The sequence below is a fragment of the Pleuronectes platessa genome, chromosome 15 (assembly GCF_947347685.1).
Source record: "Pleuronectes platessa chromosome 15, fPlePla1.1, whole genome shotgun sequence".
NCBI classification, from domain to species: Eukaryota; Metazoa; Chordata; class Actinopteri; order Pleuronectiformes; family Pleuronectidae; genus Pleuronectes; species Pleuronectes platessa.
The window spans coordinates 143,837-165,911 of NC_070640.1; the positions used below are offsets into that span (position 1 = coordinate 143,837).

General features: G+C 44.7%; 2 protein-coding genes across 4 annotated transcripts in view; one reads left to right on the forward strand and one right to left on the reverse strand.

Annotated features, from left to right (window-relative positions):
- Positions 1–309: 309 nt before the first annotated feature.
- On the reverse strand, positions 310–2,858 carry LOC128456595 (uncharacterized). Of its 2 annotated transcripts, none has more exons than XM_053440816.1 (6): positions 2,744–2,858; positions 2,308–2,406; positions 1,896–2,132; positions 1,439–1,552; positions 1,242–1,337; positions 310–1,169 (listed from the first exon to the last, which is right to left on the reverse strand). In XM_053440816.1, the coding sequence occupies exons 2-6, from the start codon at positions 2,357–2,359 to the stop codon at positions 1,090–1,092; spliced, it is 579 nt and encodes a 192-aa protein (XP_053296791.1). In that variant the 5' UTR covers positions 2,360–2,406; positions 2,744–2,858; the 3' UTR covers positions 310–1,089. The 2 variants fall into 2 exon arrangements, with proteins under 2 accessions (XP_053296791.1, XP_053296790.1); XM_053440815.1 differs by having other exon boundaries at positions 1,896–2,192.
- A 1,636-nt stretch (positions 2,859–4,494) lies between these two features.
- Positions 4,495–22,075, forward strand: part of LOC128456588 (A disintegrin and metalloproteinase with thrombospondin motifs 2) — a 28,918-nt gene continuing 11,337 nt past the window's right edge. For both annotated transcript variants that reach the window (XM_053440799.1, XM_053440800.1), the window contains exons 1-10: positions 4,495–4,700; positions 5,068–5,561; positions 7,032–7,209; positions 8,153–8,250; positions 8,336–8,419; positions 10,300–10,383; positions 11,268–11,421; positions 11,511–11,616; positions 11,842–11,985; positions 12,945–13,077. In XM_053440799.1, coding sequence (XP_053296774.1) covers positions 4,613–4,700; positions 5,068–5,561; positions 7,032–7,209; positions 8,153–8,250; positions 8,336–8,419; positions 10,300–10,383; positions 11,268–11,421; positions 11,511–11,616; positions 11,842–11,985; positions 12,945–13,077 — 1,563 coding nt within the window. In that variant the 5' untranslated portion in view covers positions 4,495–4,612. The remainder of the gene's footprint in view (positions 4,701–5,067; positions 5,562–7,031; positions 7,210–8,152; positions 8,251–8,335; positions 8,420–10,299; positions 10,384–11,267; positions 11,422–11,510; positions 11,617–11,841; positions 11,986–12,944; positions 13,078–22,075) is intronic.

A 22,075-nucleotide genomic window follows, 5' to 3' on the forward strand; every position in this document is an offset into this window, starting at 1 on the left:
CTAAAGGGTGGTAAGACTGAGTGGTAAATAAGGAACCTAATGGTAGCATATATAGTGGGAAAAGGATTGGTCTTAAAGGGATAGTTCACTTTAAAAAGAAAATGCCCTCATTATCTACTCACTACTATGATGTAGGGGGGTGAAGTGTTTAAGTCCACAAAGCCCCAGTTTCAGGAGTAAAGAGTGTTAGAGCAGAATCGAATACAAGTGAAGCTGATTTATTATTCAGACGTAATAAAAAAACATCAAAAACACGTACTCGTGGAAATTTACCATGAGATTTTAAATAATGAGTTTCTCAGACCGGAGTTGTCTTAGAGTTTTAATGATTAGCTCTGCAGAGGGTTACACAGACAGCAACATGGCTCAGAGTGCAACCACGAGAAGTTAAAAAGGAAGGTTTTTATACAATGTGATAAACAGGAAACGGTCCTGTCTGCTGTCTGTTCCGTTTCGTAACATCACTGTTACAGAAAGAGGAATCAAGTGCAGCACACAGTTGCACAAATAAAGATCCACAGGAGGTGGAAGACATTGATGTTCATTCAGCTTAGTGCACAGAAAACAGTTAAAACCGTATTAAGATATTGATCAGTGGAATGTGCCATTACCATAACATACCTCCATGCTGCTCCTGTGATGTCATCAAGTGTCCACAAGCCCTGACGTTCATAATCCACTTTAAACAAGGTCATTTACACCAGGTCTTCAGCCTGTCCTCTGATGTCCCTGAGCTGCATGTGGGTCATAGAGGACATTGAGGCTGAAAACTTGGTGACCTCGTTTAAAGTGGACTATGAACGTCAGGGCTTGTGGACACTTGATGACATCACAGAAGCAGCATGAAGGCATGTTACGCTTTATCTGCTTTATTATGTCTGAAGAACAGTTCAGTTATTTCAATTCAAAGTTCTGAGTAGATAATGGGGGAATTTTCATTTCTGGATGAACTTTCCCTTTAAAATGGAGCCTTAAGGTACTCTACTGATGATGGGAATTTATCAGAAGAAGGGTTCCTAATCTGATAAGCTTCAGTTAAAGCCTCTGAATAAAGTGATTTGTGATGTCCTGGTGAGCTCTGATTGGTTGTCACTCATAGACGTCTTCTGCATCCGGAGAGTTCTGCTGTGAAATCAACGTTTTCATGGAACCAGCAGGATGACAAGGAACTGAAAAGAGTAGAACATGTTAGGATCTACAGGCATCTGTGTGTGTGTGTGTGTGTGTGTGTGTGTACGTACCATAAGGAGACTCCTCCCCTTCCTCCTGCTTGCCAAATGTCCTCGTGTTGCCATGGTAACTGTGCATAGGCATATAAACGTTTTCCTCCTTGTTACCTGGAACGGGTAATAATCAAAATACATGTGACGCTATGGAAACCAGATGTAGATTTGTGTGTGTGTGTGTCTCAGCAAAAGTCTTTGATTGGCTACTGTACGTGTGGTGGTCCTCTGATTCCTCTTCCTCAGGACAAAGAGGATGATGAAGACAAGCGGCAGTAAGACCAGGAGGGGGCAACAGATCCACAGCCACATGTTGTGTGAACTCTTCACTGTGGATTATTACACAAATTCTGTTAGGTAGGTGTCATCAGTAGATTAATCATCAGTGTCATCAGTAGATGCATCATCAGTAGATGCATCATCAGTGGCATCAGTGTCATTACATTACATGTCATTTCATTTAGCTGACGCTTTTATCCAAAGCGACTTACATTTTTAGAACACTCAGCATTTATGAGGGGCCACATAGGGGTTCAGTATCTTGCCAAGGACACTTAGGCATGCAGATGCCTAAGTGTCCTATCCCCTAGGCCACGCTCTCCAGTAGAGAGTCATCAGTGTCATCAGTAGGTGAATCATCAGTGTCATCAGTAGGGGCAGTTTCTCACGCACCTTCCACCCTCAGCAGGAAGTGGGTCCTCCTCCGCCTGGTGCCCTTCCTGTCAAACACCTCCAGGCTGTAGTTTCCAGCGTCTTCCGGCTGAACCGTGGTGAAGCTCAGCGAGCCGTCACTCAGCAGCTTGCAGCGTCCGTGGGGACACGTGGTCACGTTATTCTTCAACGACAACATCAAATGGAGGTGAGTCCACCTGAAGTCCCACCTGTCCTCTGTCCTGGTCTTCAGCTGATCTGAGGACAGCAGGACGGGGTCACCGCTCTGTGCAGACACAGTGATGTTCTCTGAGGCAACTGAGGTCAAAGTTCACACAAATGAAAATACTGATCAGCACAATTTAACCTGCGTCACACTCCCCACATGTGTTCTATCACACACTGTTAACATGTTCCTGTGTTTGATACTGACCCTCACTCTTCATCATCATCATCATCATCAGGAACTGGACCAGAACCAACATGGCTGCTCTCTGAAGACTGTTGGCTCTGCCCCCTCCGCTGTCAATCACTGTGAGGAGGAAACGCAGACCTTCAGTGTGTGTGTGTGTGTGTGTGTCTGTGTGTGTGTGTGTGTGAGTTTGTGTGTGCGTTGTGTGTGTTACAAAATAAGACCAAATAAAGAATCACATCTACTGAAGGTCACACGTTTCAGGCTTTAAATCTGGAAATTGTCCCAATAAGTAAAAGTCACAGTGTTTGCAGACGAAACACATTTAATCTCTTGTGGAATAAGTCATATATAATGTTTTACTCTTATAAAGTGTATCTACATGTTTGTATATAATCCCAAACGTATTTATAACCCTAACCCTAACCAGAGTTAGAACCTGAAGCTAGAACCCTACCTGAGTGAAGCCCTCTCCTGCGACAGAAACCATGTGAAAAGAAACACAGGAAGCAAAGAGAGTGAGTCTGCCTCACAGCTCAGACCACACACTCTCACTCTCACATCAACTCATTATACTCTCAATATGACAGCGGATCAGCACCTGTATATGACTAGGGTTAGGGTTAGGACTTGTGTCTCATAAACCTCACGACAGCAAGTTGAATGGTTTATTTACACTTAACATTCACTTTCTCATATGAACTGACTGGAACCAATCACAGACTCTATATGCCACAGTCATGGTGGTTGCAGAAGTAAACTTAAAACTTAGTTTCAGTCTGATCTAAACTTTTTACAGCCCAGGATGGTGTTTCCTGATGAACTCTTCCCTCCTCCAGTCGACCAAGAACATCCTGTGAGCGTCCAGGTCTCCTCCGGAACAACTGGGAGACAAAACACATGAAAACAGTTCATTGTTTATTTGTCTCCATTATATTATTAAGAAGTTGATGCTGACTTCTATTTTTCTTGTTTTCGTCACAAAAGTGACATAAACATCAGGTGGGCTTTTTCCAGCCAAGATTCATCTCACACACTGTTTGAAAGAAGGTCCACATCTTCTAAAGATTATTGAGCCACTTCAAACTCATCTCCATTTTTCTGGGCCAAAATAACAAACGCCAGCAAAAGACTCTGACCTCAACCCTGTCCATCAGCCGCTGAGCTAACATGTGGTCGTGGATTCTACCTGGTCAACGAGACGTTTACTCACCTGTTCCACTCCATCAGGAGTCCTGTGTCTGGATCCTCATTGTTTAACGCAAACTTCAACATCTGGCAGACGACCGTTCTGCTGCTCATCAGGGTCACATTCTTCAAGGGGTCTCAAGCTTTCATCCCCTGAGACCCGAGGACTCTGGGAGTTGCCTACAGTCTTCTTCTCTTCTTCAAACGGGCTGCTGTGTACTAGAACCAGGACCAGGGTGAAAACCTGAACCAGGACCAGAAACACCCCCAGAGCCAAAACTACAACCAAAACCAGTACAAGGAGCAGAACAAGGATGAAAACCAGACCCAGGACCAGAACTACAACCAAGATCATTGGTGTTTAATAGGGTTAGCTACTGATTGGTTCATGGCTGCTCGTCAGTCACTCACCAATCACAGCTCTCAACTAAGCATTTAAATACGACCTCCTCCTCACTGACCTCAGCTCAGCTCCACTGCCACTCAGGCCTCCACCTTGAGCACTGAGTCCCAACATGGTGCTAAATGGAATTCATCTTGATCAAATGTTTTATGTTAGCATGCTGCGAGGCTAATCCAGGGAACCTCCAACACGAAATATTATTATTCAATTTTAATTCAAACATACATGATCTCAAAATCACAACATACATGATCTCTGGGCTCCTGAGAGAAACCAACAGTTCAGACAATGAGGAGAGAGAGAGAGAGAGAGAGCGAGAGAGAGAGAGAGAGAGAGAGAGAGAGAGAGTGAGACAGATACAGAGAGAGAGAGAGAGAGAGAGAGAGTGAGAGAGAGAGAGAGAGAGAGAGAGAGAGAGATAGAGAGAGACAGAGAGAGAGAGAGCGAGAGAGAGAGAGAGAGAGAGAGAGAGAGAGTGAGACAGATACAGAGAGAGAGAGAGAGAGAGAGAGAGTGAGAGAGAGAGAGAGAGAGAGAGATAGAGAGAGACAGAGAGAGAGAGAGAGAGAGAGAGAGAGAGAGAGAGGGAGGGAGGAGATAATGACAGAGTAGAGGAGGAGTCAGTTAAACAGTTCAGTCTGTTTAAGAGTTCGGTCACTGACTGTTTCTCTCTGTCTCTTTCTCTGTCTCTCTCTCAACCTGTCTCTCTCTCAACCTGTCTCTCTCTCTGTCAGGATGGATGACTGTCATCATGGATTATTAATTATTATGTTTTTGCTGCAAACGGATTCTTTATACTCAGTTTACATCAGTGACAACACAGGTGAGTACTACACATTATACTACACACAGTACCACATACCCTACCACACATACTACTAAACACACACTACTACCTTTACTACACACTTCACACTTTTCTACACACACTACACACACTGCGACACAGGCTCCATACGTTTTTCATCGTGATGTTTGTTATTGTTATGATTGTTATATTTGTTATGGTGATGTTTGTTATTGTGATTACATTCAGTATCTTTGGATAAAAGTCTCAGTAGAGAAGTGAATGTGAAGTCAGAGTTTTTCTGGACCTGGTTCCGGTTCTTTCAGTTTCTGTTGTTGACTCGTTCATGAATCAATGAGAAAATGATCAAACATAAAAAGTGAACTCTTCATTCTTTCGACAGATTCTCTTCATCAGGTTCTGTCAGAGTTCGGTGTCATTCGTCCAATCAGGACAGACTCAGGGGGACACTTACTGTCAGTGTCTGTCTCCGCCCACCACCTGCATCACACAAGAAGACGAGCCCATGATCCAGAGGACACGCCCAGTGAAGAGGAACATGTCAGACACAAAAGAGAGACGCAAACAGACACACCCACATTACAGTTGTCCCTGCCCATGGATGCATCACCATCCAATCAGACAAGTCATAGGTGGTGGGGGAGGGATCACATGCCGGAGGAGGAGGAGCTTTACTACAATGTGACGGTGTTCGGTCGGGAGCTCCACCTCCGGCTGCGCCCGAACACTCGTCTCATCGCCCCCGCCGCCACCATGGAGTGGGAGGAGTCAGGACACCTGCACTCTCAGCCAATAGGCAACACGGGCTGCTTCTACACTGGGGAGGTGTCCAACATGGACGACACGGCCGTCGCTGTCAGCAACTGTGATGGACTGGTAGGTGAATACACAACATGAAATAGAAATGAATGAGATATAAGAAAGTTATATGAATAAGGTAACAACTTGACGGCCATCTCTTCCTCACTGTGAAAATAATATTACTTTAATGTTTAATATTCAACTTACAGGCCAGTGATAACTTTTAAAGGCTTCTGATTGGACGACATGGTCTCAGGGTTTGGGTTGTGTCCCGACCTGTTGGCAGAAATCTCCTGTTTGTGTTTTCATGTGATCCAGAACAAACTGAACCTGAGTTTGAACGACAGTTATTGATATTACCATCGTAAGGTTGTTAGGGTATAAACTTTGTTTTAAGAACTGATGTGTGATACAATTATTCCAGGTTTAAAATATGGTTAATAATAAAACAGAATCTTCAAGAAACCTTCTCCATCTTCCTCATTGGTGCCAGATGGAGGCAGATGTTTGGACAGATGTTGATGGTTCTTCATGTGAGCTGCTGGGAGTTCAAATCACAGAGGAAACAGCAGGAAGACGATTTAAATCCCGTTTAAGTGATAAAATAATTCTCATTCACAAATCTGAGCCTGAAAATGACTAAAACCCGAACAGCAAAGAGAGTAAAAGTTATTTTATTGCAAATTTTGTCAGGAACATTTTCAAAATAAAAAAGTCCACTAACCAGTGAATAGAAACAGGTCCAAGCGTGTGAGAGCAGAGATGATTTCAGGCCAAACGCTGTAAACCATGAAGGTCCGAGGACACATTACCTACGTGACATCTGTCTGAGTTTACCCTCACTTCTTACAGCGTGGGCAGCGCCGCTGATTTCATCCAGATGTGGAGGAGGAGGGAAAAAATAACACAAATATTGTCATGGTGCAGCTAAAGCAACAACTTCTGATTATACAGGGTTGGATTATAGATGATAGGTGATATATTACAGATTATAGATTATGGGTTATAGATTAAAGATGATAGATGATAGTTGACAAATTATACATTGTTGATTAGTTTATATATGATAAATGATAGCCTATAGAGTGTATGTTATAACCACAGATGCTAACAACAGAAAGGCCTGAAATTGGGCCTAACCCTGGATCATATGAAAACTCACATTTTAACTCCTCCCTTCATGCTCAGTCAAACTCGTAGAGATTGATCAGAAAGTGACTGAGATCAGTCACATGACCTCCAGGATCAAACTGTATCTGAATCCTGCTCTTGAGGAAATAAAACATTTTCATAAAGTTCTGTTGACATTAATAAATAATAACAATAAAACACTAACTGCAAACCCCCAAAATACCTGAAGTTAAGTAACTCTTTGTTTCACAGACTGTAAATAATAAAATGATGACATGACTGTTCCCCAAAAGAGAAGTCAGAGCATCTTGATCGCCCCCTGGTGGCTGCTTATTGAGCTGTGGGGTCAAAGGTCAGTTCAACAGCGTCAGTGCTAAGGCCAGTCGATTTAGCTGCTCTCTGTCTCTAACGCAGGCGGGGATGATCCGAACAGGTCTGGAGGAGTTTTTCATCGAGCCATGGGATCAACGCAGGACAGATGGAGGAGAGGATGAGGAGGAGGAGGAAGGAGGACGACGACACATCGTTTATCGCTCCACCGCCATCAAGAAACAAACGGCTGTCAATCAAACTGCTGACGACTTCCTCCGAGGTGACATAACAGAAACGATAGCTTCACATGACTTTGACTGTTAAACGAATGTGACGCGACTCAGTATGATCACAAACATGTGTTTCTGTGATGACACATAAGTGTCTGGAGACTGATTGTCCCTGAACGCAACAGGAGTTGGGTTCTGGGACACGTTCAAGTGAACGAGTTAGATTCACTTCAACTGGGGGGGGGGGGTTTGAGTCCACAAAACACTACAGGGGTCAACAGTGTTAGAATCATTACAGTGAATCCTCACATACATGTTTACCCACATGTTGCATGTGCATGTCTGTGTTTTCACGTCTCAGTGAATCAGTTTTATTCATGTGTTTACATGTTGGAGGAAGAATGTTTTCTTTTACAGTGTAGTCTGTTAAAAAACATCTGTAATATCTGCTGACTTGTTTCTGCAGAAGGAAAGAATCAAACTGAAAACTTTGAAACTGATCCAGGAAACTTGGCAGACACACACACACACACACACACACACACACACACACAACCGGCTGCGACGTGGCAGTCTTGTGTTTCCAAGTGTCAGATTCTTGGAGGTTTTGGAGGTTTGGCCTCAGAGTTGATGAATAGTTCAGCCTCTGACTCGCTCTTCTTCTCCGTCTTTGACTCCTGAAATCTGCTAGTGTTCAAAACAACATCAGCCAATCAGTGGTGAGAGAAGTATTTCTCCTCAGTTCACCTCAGCCGAGCGTCCGGCCGCTCAGTGTGACCTCAGAGTTTCTGATCGCCGACATAAACACAAATTAAACTTCAGAGTGAAACTGAGAAACTATCGCATCTGGATAAAAAATACAAAACTGAAGCTTTCAGTGACGACACAAACTGTTGTCACTCATCAACTGATCTGAAAACAGTTTCACCTCAAAGTTCCACCTGCTGTGTGGAGCTGGGCTCTACATGTTCACCTCTGATCCTCTGCCCTCAGGCCCTCTGCTAGGTTCTCTCCATGTGAAGCAGAACCTGTTGATGCAAACATCTCGAAGACGACGCTACATCGAAGAGGCGGAGCTCTTTCACATCGAGGTCAGTGAACAGTTTCTAGTAAAGGTTGATGATCTGAGATTTAACCGAATTCTTTACCTTCTCCTCCCTCTCTCTCCTCCTCCAGGTGTTGTTAGCGGTGGATTATTCTGTCCTTCTTTTCCACGGCCGAGACCACATTCAGAAATATCTCCTGACGCTGATGAACATAGTAGGTGCAGACACGACTCTTCATGTGGAGCTAAATGATGTTGTGTTCAGTTCAGCATCAAACACACAAATCCATAAGAAAGAGTAGTGTCCCAACACTCCCCCCATGGTGAGTGGAGAGGGGAGAGAGTTAAGCCTGAAACATGCTTCTGCGACTGCGTCTGCGTCTTTTCACGCCGCTGTGGCGCAAGACTTGTTTTCATTCATGCTTCCCCAACCGTTGCGCGTCTTACAAAGCAATTCCACGCCAGAACACTAGGCGGAGTAATGCTTTTTGTCGAAGGCAACCTGAGAGACGCCTTCTTTGTGGGTGTGGCAATCGTTGTTGACTGTTTATTTACCTTCTACCAGTCGTGTTCTCCATTACAAACACACGGTGAACCATGGCAGAGAGTGTATTCACGATTCCAACCGAACAACAATTGATTGAGATGGACCTGCTGGACATTGAAGAGCAACTTCTTATAATTAGACTGTTTATTTACATCGCCACTCCGGCTCCTTGTAGCCTATTTCAGGCGGACAAATCCGCCAGTCAGTGACGGGTTATACAAGTGGACACACTTTCGGATCTGTTCTGCCAAACGCTCTTCTATTTGGTCCATATTCATTCTTCTAAATCTTCCCTGATTTCCGCGTATTGTGGGGCATGAAACCGGAAACTAGACACCGGACGGGATGTAGAGCAGACCAATCACAGCCTTGCGGGCTGAGTGAGCTTGCGGAGCTTTGCCGTAAATTTTAGAAAAGGGGGTCGACGCCCGTCAGCACGTAAGGAGGGATACATAAGCACGTAAGGGACCCGGAAGGGCTCTTGCGCTTACGGGTCCGTGAAAACGCAGAAGCATGTTTCAGGCTTTAGAACCCGGGAGTCAGTCGGCTGTGAACTCGTGTGAAGTCTGGATCCATCAGGTCGATGATCCGGTCTCCGTCTGGTCTCACACCTGGAACCAGTTCACTGTGGTGACCCGACCTCACACCAGTACACACCACTCTACACGGGGAATGGTTCATCTGGCTGCCATGGTAACATCACAATGGTATCACTAGCATCATCTGCCCCTTCAGGCGCGGAACTGCACAGTACTACAGTACTCTATAGTACTCTACAGTACTAGAGTACTCTCCAGTACTCTACAGTACGCTACAGTACTACACAGTACTACACAGTACTACACAGTACTACAGTACACTACAGTACAACACAGTACTACACAGTACTACACAGTACTACACAGTGCTACAGTACTCTACAGTACTCTATAGTCCAACAGTACTACAGTACTCTACAGTACTCTACAGTGCTACACAGTCCTACAGTACTACACGGTACTACACTGTACTACAGTACTCTACAGTACTCTACAGTACTACAGTACACTACAGTACACTACAGTACAACACAGTACTACAGTACTACACAGTACTATACAGTTATACAGTACTCTACAGTACTACAGAACTACACAGTACTACAATACTCTACAGTACCACAGTACTACACAGTACTACAGTACTCTACAGTTCTACAGTACTAAACAGTACTACAGAACTCTACAGTACTCTACAGTACCCTACAGTACTACAGTACTACAGTACTCTATAGTACTCTACAGTACTAAACAGTACTACAGTACTCTACAATACTCTACAGTACCCTACAGTACTACAGTACTACAGTACTCTACAGTACTCTACAGTACTACACAGTACTCCACAGTAATTAGATCCAGACCCAGAACTCCTCTTCTTGTCTGAGGAACCTTTCACACCTGATGTTTAGCATCAGATCGAACTGAAGAGTCTGAAGCTCTGAAACAAACCAGGTGTGAAAGTGTCCTGAGAGGAAGTTCTAGTCTTTCTAAAATGTCTCTGTTCCAGGTCAATGAGATCTATCAGGATCATTCGCTGGGCGCCAACATCAACGTGGTCCTCGTCCGCATCATCGTGTTGTCTCCAACGAAGGTAAATAACTGCATCTCTGCTTCTTGTTGACCGTTGGTTCTTCATGTCCACAGGACCTGGTCTCATCTGCAGCTCTCAGTCATGTGACAGCTGAGCTTCATGTTGCTTTAGTCTTCATCACTAAAACATTTTCCTTTTGTTGTCATGGGATTTTCATTGTGTTGCTGCTGTGTGAGTGTTGTGGGTCCTTGGCTAGCTTCAGTCTGCTCACTTCCGTCAACACTAACACATGAAAACAGGTCACATGACCGTTCACGTCCACTGGTCATGTGATGTAAACAGGAAGTAGATGTCCCCTCTGCAGTTGGTTGCTTAGCAGCAGAGACTGCTCTGAAGAGTTTTATAACGAGACGTGTCATTGTGGGCGGAGCTTCAAACTGAACTCTGAGTATGTCCCAGAGGGAAATGACAGCACTCTGATTTCATTAAACTAGTTTCACTCTCTTTATAGAGTTTGTCTGTATAAAGGGATATAATTACTCTCTAACTCTCTACTGCCGCCTCTGGTCATCACTGGTATCTCATCTCAAAGATGATTATTTTTCTTGATGTTTTAAAAACTGTCTGTTAGTCAATCAGGCTTTAACGTTTAATTCAGATACAGAGGCAAACAAAACTTAAAATCAAACATTAATCCCGTGACCTCTGCTGGCGTGTGAGCTTGGAGCTCGGTCGTGTCTCTCATGTCTGAGTCCTGATGTGTCGGTGTCTCTCTCTGGACGCTGCTGCTGCTGCTCTTTAAACCCGAGGATCCTCGGGTACAGGGGGAGGTGCTCTGCCAGCGCCTCCATGCCCACACACTCATTGTCAATATTTACAGAAGAAAAGGTGAAGAAAGCTTTAGCCTCCATTTCAGTGAGTAACAGCAGGTTTTGCTTGGTCAGTCTCAGGAGCTGATCTCCGTGGGGAACCCTCAGAAGAGCCTGGAGAACGTCTGTGGTTGGTCCTATCTCCAGCAGAGGGAGCAGAGTCACGCCGAGCAGCACGACCACACCATCTACCTGACCAGGCAGGAGTTCGGCCCCTCTGGCATGCAGGGTACGACCGCTACCACCACAAGTTCTCCTCATATTAACCCCTGATGACCCCCGGCCCTCTGACCTCTGACCCCTGACCTTTGTCCTCAGGTTATGCTCCGGTTAAAGGAATGTGTCAATTACATCGGAGTTGTGTCCTCGTCTTGGAGGATGGATTTTCCTCTGCCTTTGTAGCCGCACATGAAACAGGACATGTGTGAGACACACAAACACACAACGCAACAAACATAAACACAAAATAACACACAACACAACAACACACAACAAACACACAAACAACAAACACAAAACTTGACAAAATGACCCAGGTGCAGAAACTAACTTGACATTAACATAATGTGTAGAACTAAACTTTATTTTCAAAGTATAGAAAACTGTCTCCATGACCTGTCTCTCTCTCCACCTGTCTGTCTGTCTTCAGGCTGGGGATGGAACATGACGGGGAGGTGAACAGCTGTGATGATGACGTTCTGTTGGGCAGCATCATGTCTCCACGGGTCCAGGCCTCGTTCCATCGATATCATTGGTCCAGATGCAGCTGGAGGGAACTTCATCAATACCTGAAGTGAGGCTATAACTCACTATATAACTCGTCTTTACATACAGTCAATGATTGTGTTCATATACAGTCAATGATTGTGTTTATATACAGTCAATGATTGTGTTTATATACAGTCAATGATTGTGTTTACATACAGTCAATGATTGTGTTTATATAAAGTCAATGATTGTGTTCATATACAGTCAATGATTGTGTTTATATACAGTCAATGATTGTGTTTACATACAGTCAATGATTGTGTTTATATAAAGTCAATGATTGTGTTTATATACAGTCACTGATCATATTTACATACAGTCAATGATTGTGTTTATATACAGTCAATGATTGTGTTTATATACAGTCAATGATTGTGTTTACATACAGTCAATGATTGTGTTTATATAAAGTCAATGATTGTGTTCATATACAGTCAATGATTGTGTTTATATACAGTCAATGATTGTGTTTATATAAAGTCAATGATTGTGTTTATATACAGTCAATGATTGTGTTTACATACAGTCAATGATTGTGTTTATATAAAGTCAATGATTGTGTTTATATACAGTCAATGATTGTGTTCATATACAGTCACTGATCATATTTACATACAGTCAATGATTGTGTTTACATACAGTCAATGATTGTGTTTATATAAAGTCAATGATTGTGTTTATATAAAGTCAATGATTGTGTTTATATAAAGTCAATGATTGTGTTTATATACAGTCAATGATTGTGTTTATATAAAGTCAATGATTGTGTTTATATACAGTCAATGATTGTGTTTATATAAAGTCAATGATTGTGTTTATATAAAGTCAATGATTGTGTTTATATAAAGTCAATGATTGTGTTTATATACAGTCAATGATTGTGTTTATATAAAGTCAATGATTGTGTTTATATACAGTCAATGATTGTGTTTATATAAAGTCAATGATTGTGTTTATACATCTGTGTCCTGTCTCTTCCTGTAGTACCTACGACTGTCTCCGTGACGACCCATTTAACCATGATTGGCCGGCTCTGCCTCAGTTGCCGGGTTTCCAGTACTCGATGGACCAACAGTGTCGCTTCGACTTTGGACCAGGATACAGTCTTTGTACTGCAGTGAGTCCGTCTGTATATATATGTATATATATGTATATACTAGGGATGCACCGATTTATCGGCCGAACATCGGTAGCGGCCGATATTCGCCTCGTTTACTGATATCGGCTTATCGGTAATAAACTTGACTTTCACCGATATCATTGGCCGATGTTCATATTTGTGGTAAAACCGCTGGGCACGTGCCGCGGCTGGGGGAGCAGTCGCTCCGTCGCCCTCCTCTCCGCCGCCGGAGGCTCAGTGTGCGGCACCGGGAGGTCCTCATCCGGTGGCACCTCACGGCGCCGGCGCGGAAGGCGGGCCGTTGGAGGGGACCGGGTACGCGGTCAGCGGCGGCCACTCTGGACGCGTGTCGGGCCCTTCTCGCGGATCACCTCAGCTACGGCGACCGCTGGGGGAACCCTCCGGCTGGCGCCTAGCAGCTGACTGAGAACTGGTGTGGACCAGGGGAATCCGACTGTTTAATTAAAACAAGCATCGTGAAGGGCCACGGTGGGTGTTGACGCGATGTGATTTCTGCCCGACACTCAAAACAGGTCAAACTGAGGAGGGCTTGTTAAGTTATCTTGACTCACGAAGTGTAACTTGGTGTAAAAAGTATGAGCGTAGCGTCTGTTTAAGTACTTTATTCTCATGTGCACCGGCTCTATTCATCCGTCTCATGCACAGGTAACAAGGGAACTGACAACATACGTCATACACACAGAAGCCGTAACACATCTAATAAACGGGCAATACTGCTACCGTAAATCAATGAGAAGAGCGTTCTCTATAAAGATACTTTAACAGGGCTGTTTTAAATTATCCTTGTGGTATTTTGACCAAAATATGTTACAGACATTTCATTAAGATCCCAAGGAACCATTTCAACTTGCGGTAAAATGGGCATAATATGTCTCTGTTAAATAAAGTTTAGTTAAATCAAAGATTGTTTCATAAATCTGATTCAATCTGTGCTCATTAAAAGATAAGAGTGATGAAGGGCTGAATTTTTTTTAAATAGTGCTTTTTAAATAATGATAAATTATTTTTCTGGCACAAAAGGGTGAATGAATAACAACAAAAAGAAACTAGGGCTACGTTGTAGCACTTGCGGGCCCGAGCACCCGCACGTTGAAGCCTGTTGCGGTCGGTGGAGAGAGCGATCGATGACCAAGCGCACATCATCGATCGAGCATGCACTTCTCCACGTTGCATGCGTTTTGCGCTCTGCGGCAGTAGGTTTGCCAGTAGGTGGCGCCATCACTATTATTACACACAGACTTATAGATCTGTTCAAGTAGCCGCTCTGATGTAGCGTGAGCAGTTTCGTGTCAATTGGAAAATTTTACCACAATGTAATTTTCACACTGATCAGTAGGTGGCGCTATGACCCTGAACTAATGTTTATATATGGAGCTGTTCAGATCAGGATTGTGATCATAGGTCAGAAGTTTGGAGCCGGTTGGAATCAGAATCAGAATCAGAATCAGAATTCTTTTTATTGCCTTGTATATTTTCACATACAGGAAATTGCCTTGGTGTGGTTGGTGCACTTTACAAACAACAATATAAAAACAACAATATAGAGCAATATAAACATCAATATAAAAAACAACAATATCGAAAAAATAATATATACAGTAAATGTGTTTTGTGCGGTTTTAAGGTGCAAAGATTGGTGGTAGTGCCAATAATGTAGTGTTATAAATTATGTGCGAGGGTGGGGGGGGGGGGGGTCAGCAGAGTCAGTGTGATGGGGGGGGCTTGTTTGTGAGCCCCACTGCCATGGGGAAAAAGCTGTTCAGGTGACGCGAGGTTTTAGTCCTGACGGCCCGGAACCTTTTCCCAGATGGAAGTCTCTGGAACAGGTGGTGACCGGGATGGGAAGGATCAGCGATGATCTTGCCTGCTCTCTTTCTGGTCCTGGAGTGGAACAGGTCTAGGAGAGCCGGCAGGTCACAGCCGATGACCTTCTCAGCTGACCGAATGATCCGCTGCAGTCTGCCCTTGTCCTTGGCAGTGGAGGCAGCGAACCAAACGGTGATGGATGAGGTGAGGATGGACTCAATGATGGCTGTGTAGAACTCGACCATCACTTTCCGCGGCATGCTGAATTTCCTCAGTTGCCGCAGGAAGAACATCCTCTGCTGGGCCTTCTTGGTGATGGAGGTGATGTTCTCCGTCCACCTCAGGTCCTGTGCTATGATCGTCCCCAGGAATCTGAATGACTCCACTGTTTTAACTGGGGAGTCGCACATGGTGAGGGGGGCGGTTTGGGCTGGGCTCCTCCTGAAGTCTGCCACCATCTCTACAGTTTTTGAAGCGTTCAGCTCCAGGTGGTTCTGGCTGCACCAGGAAGCCAGGCTGTTAACTTCCTCTCTGTAGGCGGCCTCGTCCCCATTGGAAATTAATCCAATAAGGGTGGTGTCGTCGGCAAACTTCAGGAGTTTGACAGAGGGATGGCTGGAGGTGCAGTTGTTGGTGTAGAGGGAGAAGAGGAGAGGAGAGAGCACACAACCTTGAGGGGCTCCAGTGCTGATGGTCCGGGTGTCAGAGACAAGCTTCCCCAGCCTCACGCGCTGCTTCCTGTCGGTCAGGAAGTTGGTGATCCACCTGCAGGTGGGGTCAGGCACGCTCAGCTGGGTCAGCTTGTCCCGGAGAAGAGCTGGAGAGATGGTGTTGAATGCGGAGCTGAAGTCCACAAACAAGATCCTGGCGTAGGTGCTGGGGGAGTCGAGGTGCTGGAGGATGAAGTGGAGTCCCATGTTGACTGCATCGTCTACGGACCTGTTGGCTCTGTAGGCAAACTGCAGCGGGTCGAGGAGGTGGTTGGTTATAGTTTTGAGGTGGGTCAGCACGAGTCGCTCGAAGGTCTTCATTACTACAGAGGTCAGGGCGACTGGTCTGTAGTCATTAAGGCCTGTGATCCTCTGCTTCTTGGGAACGGGGATGATGGTGGATGTTTTCAGGCAGGCGGGTACAACACATTCAGCCAGTGAGGTGTTGAAAATGTCCGTGAACAATGGAGAAAGCTGATCCGCACAGTGCCTCAGTGTAGAGGGGGAGACAGCGTCTGGTCCAGCTGCCTTGCGGGGGTTCAGTTTCTTCAGGAGCTTATTTACATCTCTCTCCTGAATTGAGAGAGGTGTGAAGGGGGGGATGGAGGTGATGGGGCAGTCTGGGGCCATTTTGTGGGGGGGGCTAGTGTCTTTGTCCAGGCTGGGGAGAAGAGGTGTGATAGATGCGGGGGGGGTTTGAGAGGGTCTATCGAATCTACAATAAAAGTCATTCAGATCGTTGGCAAGTCTCAAGTCTTCCACAGAGTGGGGGGATTTGGTCTTGCAGCCGGTGATCACCCGAAGGCCTTTCCAGACTGACGAGGAGTCGTTGGCTGCAAACTGTTGTTCCAGCTTCTTTGAATACAGTCGTTTGGCCTCCTTAATCTCCTTGCCAAACGAGTATTTAATTAGTCTGAACCTATCCATGTCCCCACTCTTGAAGGCCACCTCTTTCTCCAAACGAAGCTGTTTGAGTTTTGCTGTGAACCAGGGCTTGTCGTTGTTATAACACACCCTGGTGCGTGTTGGAATACATCGGTCTTCACAGAAGCTGATGTAGGACGTCACAGCATCTGTATATTCGTCCAGGCTGTAAGTGGCAGTTCTAAAAATGTCCCAGTCTGTGTTTTCAAGGCAGTCACGCAGCTCCTCCACAGCTTCTCTGCTGCTCCAGTTCTTTGATCTCAGCACAGCAGGTTTAGAAATCTTGAGTTTCTGTCTGTAAGCCGGGATCAGGTGAATGAGAGCGTGGTCGGACAGACCCAGGGCAGCGCGGGAGACTGCATGATAAGCCTTGCTGATGGTGCTGTAGCAGTGATCCAGGGTGTTCTCCCCCCTGGTCGGGCATTTAATTAACTGTTTATATTTTGGGAGCTCCTGAGATAAGTTCCCCTTATTAAAGTCCCCAAGGACAATAACGGGGGAATATGTGTTCTCTCTCCTTCTCTCCACTCCCAGTATCTGCTCAGCGAGTTGTCGTTGAGCCTCGCGCACGTCAGCTTGCGGGGGGATGTAGACTCCAGCCAGGATGAAAGAGGTGAATTCCCGGGGAGAGTAGAACGGTCTGCAGGTGATGAAAAAAGTTTCCAGGTCCGGAGAACAGGACTGTAAAATGACTTTCACGTCGCTGCACCAGCCCTGGTTTATATAAAAACAAATCCCTCCGCCTTTTGCCTTGCGTGAGAGGATCGGGTCGCGGTCCGCGCGTAACAGCTGAAAGCCGGTCAGCTGTGCGGCGGAGTCCGGTGTGGCTTCGGTCAGCCACGATTCAGTAAAACAGAATACAGAAGAGAGGGAGAAGTCTCTATTTGTCCGGATGAGAAGGCGCAGTTCGTCCATCTTATTGCACAGCGAGCGGACATTAGAGAGGAGAATGCACGGGAGTGATGAGCGAAATCCTCTCTCCCTGAAGCGCACCAGAGCCCCAGCGCGCTTTCCTCTCCGTCTCCGCCTCAGTCTCGCTGCGTGGCCGAGGAGCACCGCACCTTTGACCAGTAAATCAACTAAATCCACGGAAGATGCGAGAAAGTTGGGACATAAATCAGATGGTGTTGTGTCCCTGATGTTAAGAAGCTCGTCCATCGTGAAAGTAATCCGAGTTGGGTCGCAATTAACAGAATTAAATACTAAAAACAAACACAGAAGTGCGCACCAACACACCGTGGCAGCCGTTCGTGGCGCCATCTTGGTTTTGGATAAGGCAGTGTGGATTAACAAAGTACTTCCTGTTTCATGGATAATCAGTAGGTGGCGCTATGACACTGAGGAAATATTGACACATAGAGCTGTTCAGGCTTGTACTCTTATCATGTGACAGAAGTTTGGTAGTGATAGGACAATGCACAGTGGAGTTATGATAACATCGTGTCCTTTGGCGAAGGAAAATCCTTCGCCGCACATCAATGTTTACACGGTTTGAGGAAACGTCACAATTCTGACCATGATCTAATGACTTGACTGATCTGATTTGAGCTGTATATTGTAAATCAGCCAGGAGCAGTTCATCAAAGTATAAAACATGTCACTTCCTGTAGCCACCAGGGGGCGCTGTAATTTCAAGTCATAATTTCTGTGTAGATGTCATCAGGATGGCACCCTTGTCTTACATGTCTAGTTTGGACTCGATTGGACAATGTATGTCCGAGATACAGAACCTCGTGTTTTGATGGCGTTTAATCAAACTCAAGACGCCACGCCACGGTCACACGGTGTGACGAAAGGTCAATCTCTTAATCACTTTTTATCTCCATCTTGTTGTGATGGCACTGATCTTAATTTGAAGTTAATCTGATGAAAGCCCTGGGACAAGTGCATCAAGTAAAAATGTGGAATATGGAAAAAAAATGGCCACTTAATCCAAAATGGCGGCCTCCCTGTTTGGTCAAGCATACCTATCCAAGATATTTTTTTGTTTGTTATGAAACGACACATGTCCCGATAGATTTGTATAAATGTCGGCCATCGTAGTGCCGGGGTTGCCCTATAGGGGGCGCTGGTCAGTTTTTTTGCCACGCCCATTTCTTAAAACCATATGAATATCTTCAGGGGGGGGCTGTTGTTACACACATGTAGTTTGAGAGAGATAGAATCATGAACACTGAAGTTACAGCAATTTCGTGTTTCACGGCGAGTTGATGAACTTTAATGCCACGCCATTCATATGGCGTTTGACGAAAAGTCACGGTAATCTTATGTCTTCATTGTCAATGTCTTGGGACCCATTTGATACAGTTTGACATGGTTGAGGTCAGTGGATGAGGAGAAATTCATCCAAGTGTAAGACAAGCAAAAAACAAGACATTTCCTGTTGCCACCAGGGGGCGCTGCGGTTTTAAGTCATCATTTATGCATAGATGTCATCAGGCGGGGACTATTGTCTTACATGTCTAGTTTGGACTTGATTGGAACATGTATGTCCGAGATACAGATGCCCGTGTTTTGATGGCGTGTAACCAATTTTTAACGCCATGCCACGGTCACACGGTGTGATAAAAAAAAAATCCCTCAATCATTTTTTATCTCCATCTTGTTGTGATGACACTCATCTGAATTTGAAGTTGATCTGATGAAAGCCCTGGGACAAGTACGTAAAAGTAAAAATGTGGGATATTGCCAAAATGGCCACTAAAAGCAAAATGGCGGACTTCCTGTTGCGTTTTTCATAATGCTCCATGAGACTTTTTTTCATGACTGGTCACGATACACCTATATCCAGATTTTGATGAAAATCCGTTATGTGGAAACCTAGGGGCTGGTTCCAGGGGGCGCTGTAGAGCCATTTTGCCACGCCCAATTCCAATTACTCCAGAATACTAAAATATCCGCAGACCTTGAATTTCCTGCAAAGTTTCATAACTTTTTGAGCATGTCTAGACCCTGAAAAAGCCCCCCAAAGGGAAATAATAATAACTAGGGCTACGTTGTAGCACTTGCGGGCCCGAGCACCCGCACGTTGAAGCCTGTTGCGGTCGGTGGAGAGAGCGATCGATGACCAAGCGCACATCATCGATCGAGCATGCACTTCTCCACGTTAAATGCGTTTTGCGCTCTGCGGCAGTAGGTTTGCCAGTAGGTGGCGCCATCACTATTATTACGCACAGACATATATATCTGTTCATGTAGGCGCTCTGATGTAGCGTGAGCAATTTTGTGTCAATCGGACAATGTTAACACAACTTAATATTCACACTGATCAGTAGGTGGCGCTATGACCCTGAACTAATATTTATATGTGGAGCTGTTCAGATTAGTATTGTGATCATAGGTCAGTAGTTTGGAGCCGGTTGGATAATGCAGAGTGGATTAACAAAGTACTTCCTGTTTCCTGGCGAATCAGTAGGTGGCGCTATGACACTGAGGAAATATTGACACATAGAGCTGTTCAGGCTTGTACTCTTATCATGTGACAGAAGTTTGGTAGTGATAGGACAATGCACAGTGGACTTATGAAAACATCGTGTCCTTTGGCGAAGGATGATCCTTCGCCAAACATCAATGTTTACATGGTTTGAGGAAATGTCACAATTCTGACCTTGATTCAATGACTTGACTGAGCTCATTTGAGCTGTATATCTTAAAGCAGCCAGGAGCAGTTCATCAAAGTATAAAACATGTCACTTCCTGTAGCCACCAGGGGGCGCTGTAATTTCAAGTCATAATTTCTGTGTAGATGTCATCAGGATGGCACCCTTGTCTTACATGTCTAGTTTGGACTCGATTGGACAATGTATGTCCGAGATACAGAACCTCGTGTTTTGATGGCGTTTAATCAAACTCAAGACGCCACGCCACGGTCACACGGTGTGACGAAAGGTCAATCTCTTAATCACTTTTTATCTCCATCTTGTTGTGATGGCACTGATCTTAATTTGAAGTTAATCTGATGAAAGCCCTGGGACAAGTGCATCAAGTAAAAATGTGGAATATGGAAAAAAAATGGCCACTTAATCCAAAATGGCGGCCTCCCTGTTTGGTCAAGCATACCTATCCAAGATATTTTTTTGTTTGTTATGAAACGACACATGTCCCGATAGATTTGTATAAATGTCGGCCATCGTAGTGCCGGGGTTGCCCTATAGGGGGCGCTGGTCAGTTTTTTTGCCACGCCCATTTCTTAAAACCATATGAATATCTTCAGGGGGGGGCTGTTGTTACACACATGTAGTTTGAGAGAGATAGAATCATGAACACTGAAGTTACAGCAATTTCGTGTTTCACGGCGAGTTGATGAACTTTAATGCCACGCCATTCATATGGCGTTTGACGAAAAGTCACGGTAATCTTATGTCTTCATTGTCAATGTCTTGGGACCCATTTGATACAGTTTGACATGGTTGAGGTCAGTGGATGAGGAGAAATTCATCCAAGTGTAAGACAAGCAAAAAACAAGACATTTCCTGTTGCCACCAGGGGGCGCTGCGGTTTTAAGTCATCATTTATGCATAGATGTCATCAGGCGGGGACTATTGTCTTACATGTCTAGTTTGGACTTGATTGGAACATGTATGTCCGAGATACAGATGCCCGTGTTTTGATGGCGTGTAACCAATTTTTAACGCCATGCCACGGTCACACGGTGTGATAAAAAAAAAATCCCTCAATCATTTTTTATCTCCATCTTGTTGTGATGACACGCGTCTAATTTTTAAGTTGATCTGATGAAAGCTCTACGACAAGTACATTAAACTAAAAATGTGGAATTTGGCCAAAATGGCCACTAAATCCAAAATGGCGGGCTTCCTGTTGCGTTTTTCATAATGCTCCAAGAGACTTTTTTCTATGATTATTCATGTTACACCAGTGTCTAGATTTTGGTGAAAATCGCTTATGTGGAAACCTAGGGGCTGGTTCCAGGGGGCGCTGTTGAGCCATTTTGCCACGCCCATTTCCAAATACTCCAGATTACGTAAATTTTCACCACTCTCTAATTTACTGGAAAGTTTAAAAACTTTTTGAGCACGTTGAAGCCCTCAAAAAGCCAATTCATTGTTCGGAGAATAATAAGAATAATAATAATAAGAATAATGCCTACAATTTCAATAGGGCCTCTCACCATTCGGTGCTCGGGCCCTAATAACTAGGGCTACGTTGTAGCACTAACGGGCCCGAGCACAGGCAATTTCAAGTCTGTTGCGGTCGGTGAAGAGAGAACGTTCAATGAGAAGCGCTCGTCTCTGCGTTGCATGCGTTTGGGCACTGCGGCAAGGACTATCGCTTCACTTACTGTAGCCAGCAGGAGGCTCTATGAACTAGAGGTAAGTAACCTTGAAACTATACTACAACAAAACCTATTGCTTTATCTATCATCATATGCTTACATGCCGCAAGGCTTTTTTAATATAAAACTGTTATAAAAGTTACCGTTTATTTAACACGTCTAATGAACAGATTGAAGCAAGTTAGCTGCAGGGTCGTATGTTTGGTTGAGACTTTATGTTTTATTATAATAAGTTAATATC

Bases quoted from the DNA above. Each gene is read 5' to 3' on its own strand.
- LOC128456595 (XM_053440815.1), bottom strand. From the start codon at position 2,359: ATGTTGGTTCTGGTCCAGTTCCTGATGATGATGATGATGATGAAGAGT. The intron at 2,193-2,307 runs GTCAGTATCAAA...CTTTGACCTCAG, and splicing joins GATGATGATGAAGAGTGAGG to TTGCCTCAGAGAACATCACT. The intron at 1,553-1,895 runs GTGCGTGAGAAA...AATAATCCACAG, and splicing joins CTTCCTGCTGAGGGTGGAAG to TGAAGAGTTCACACAACATG.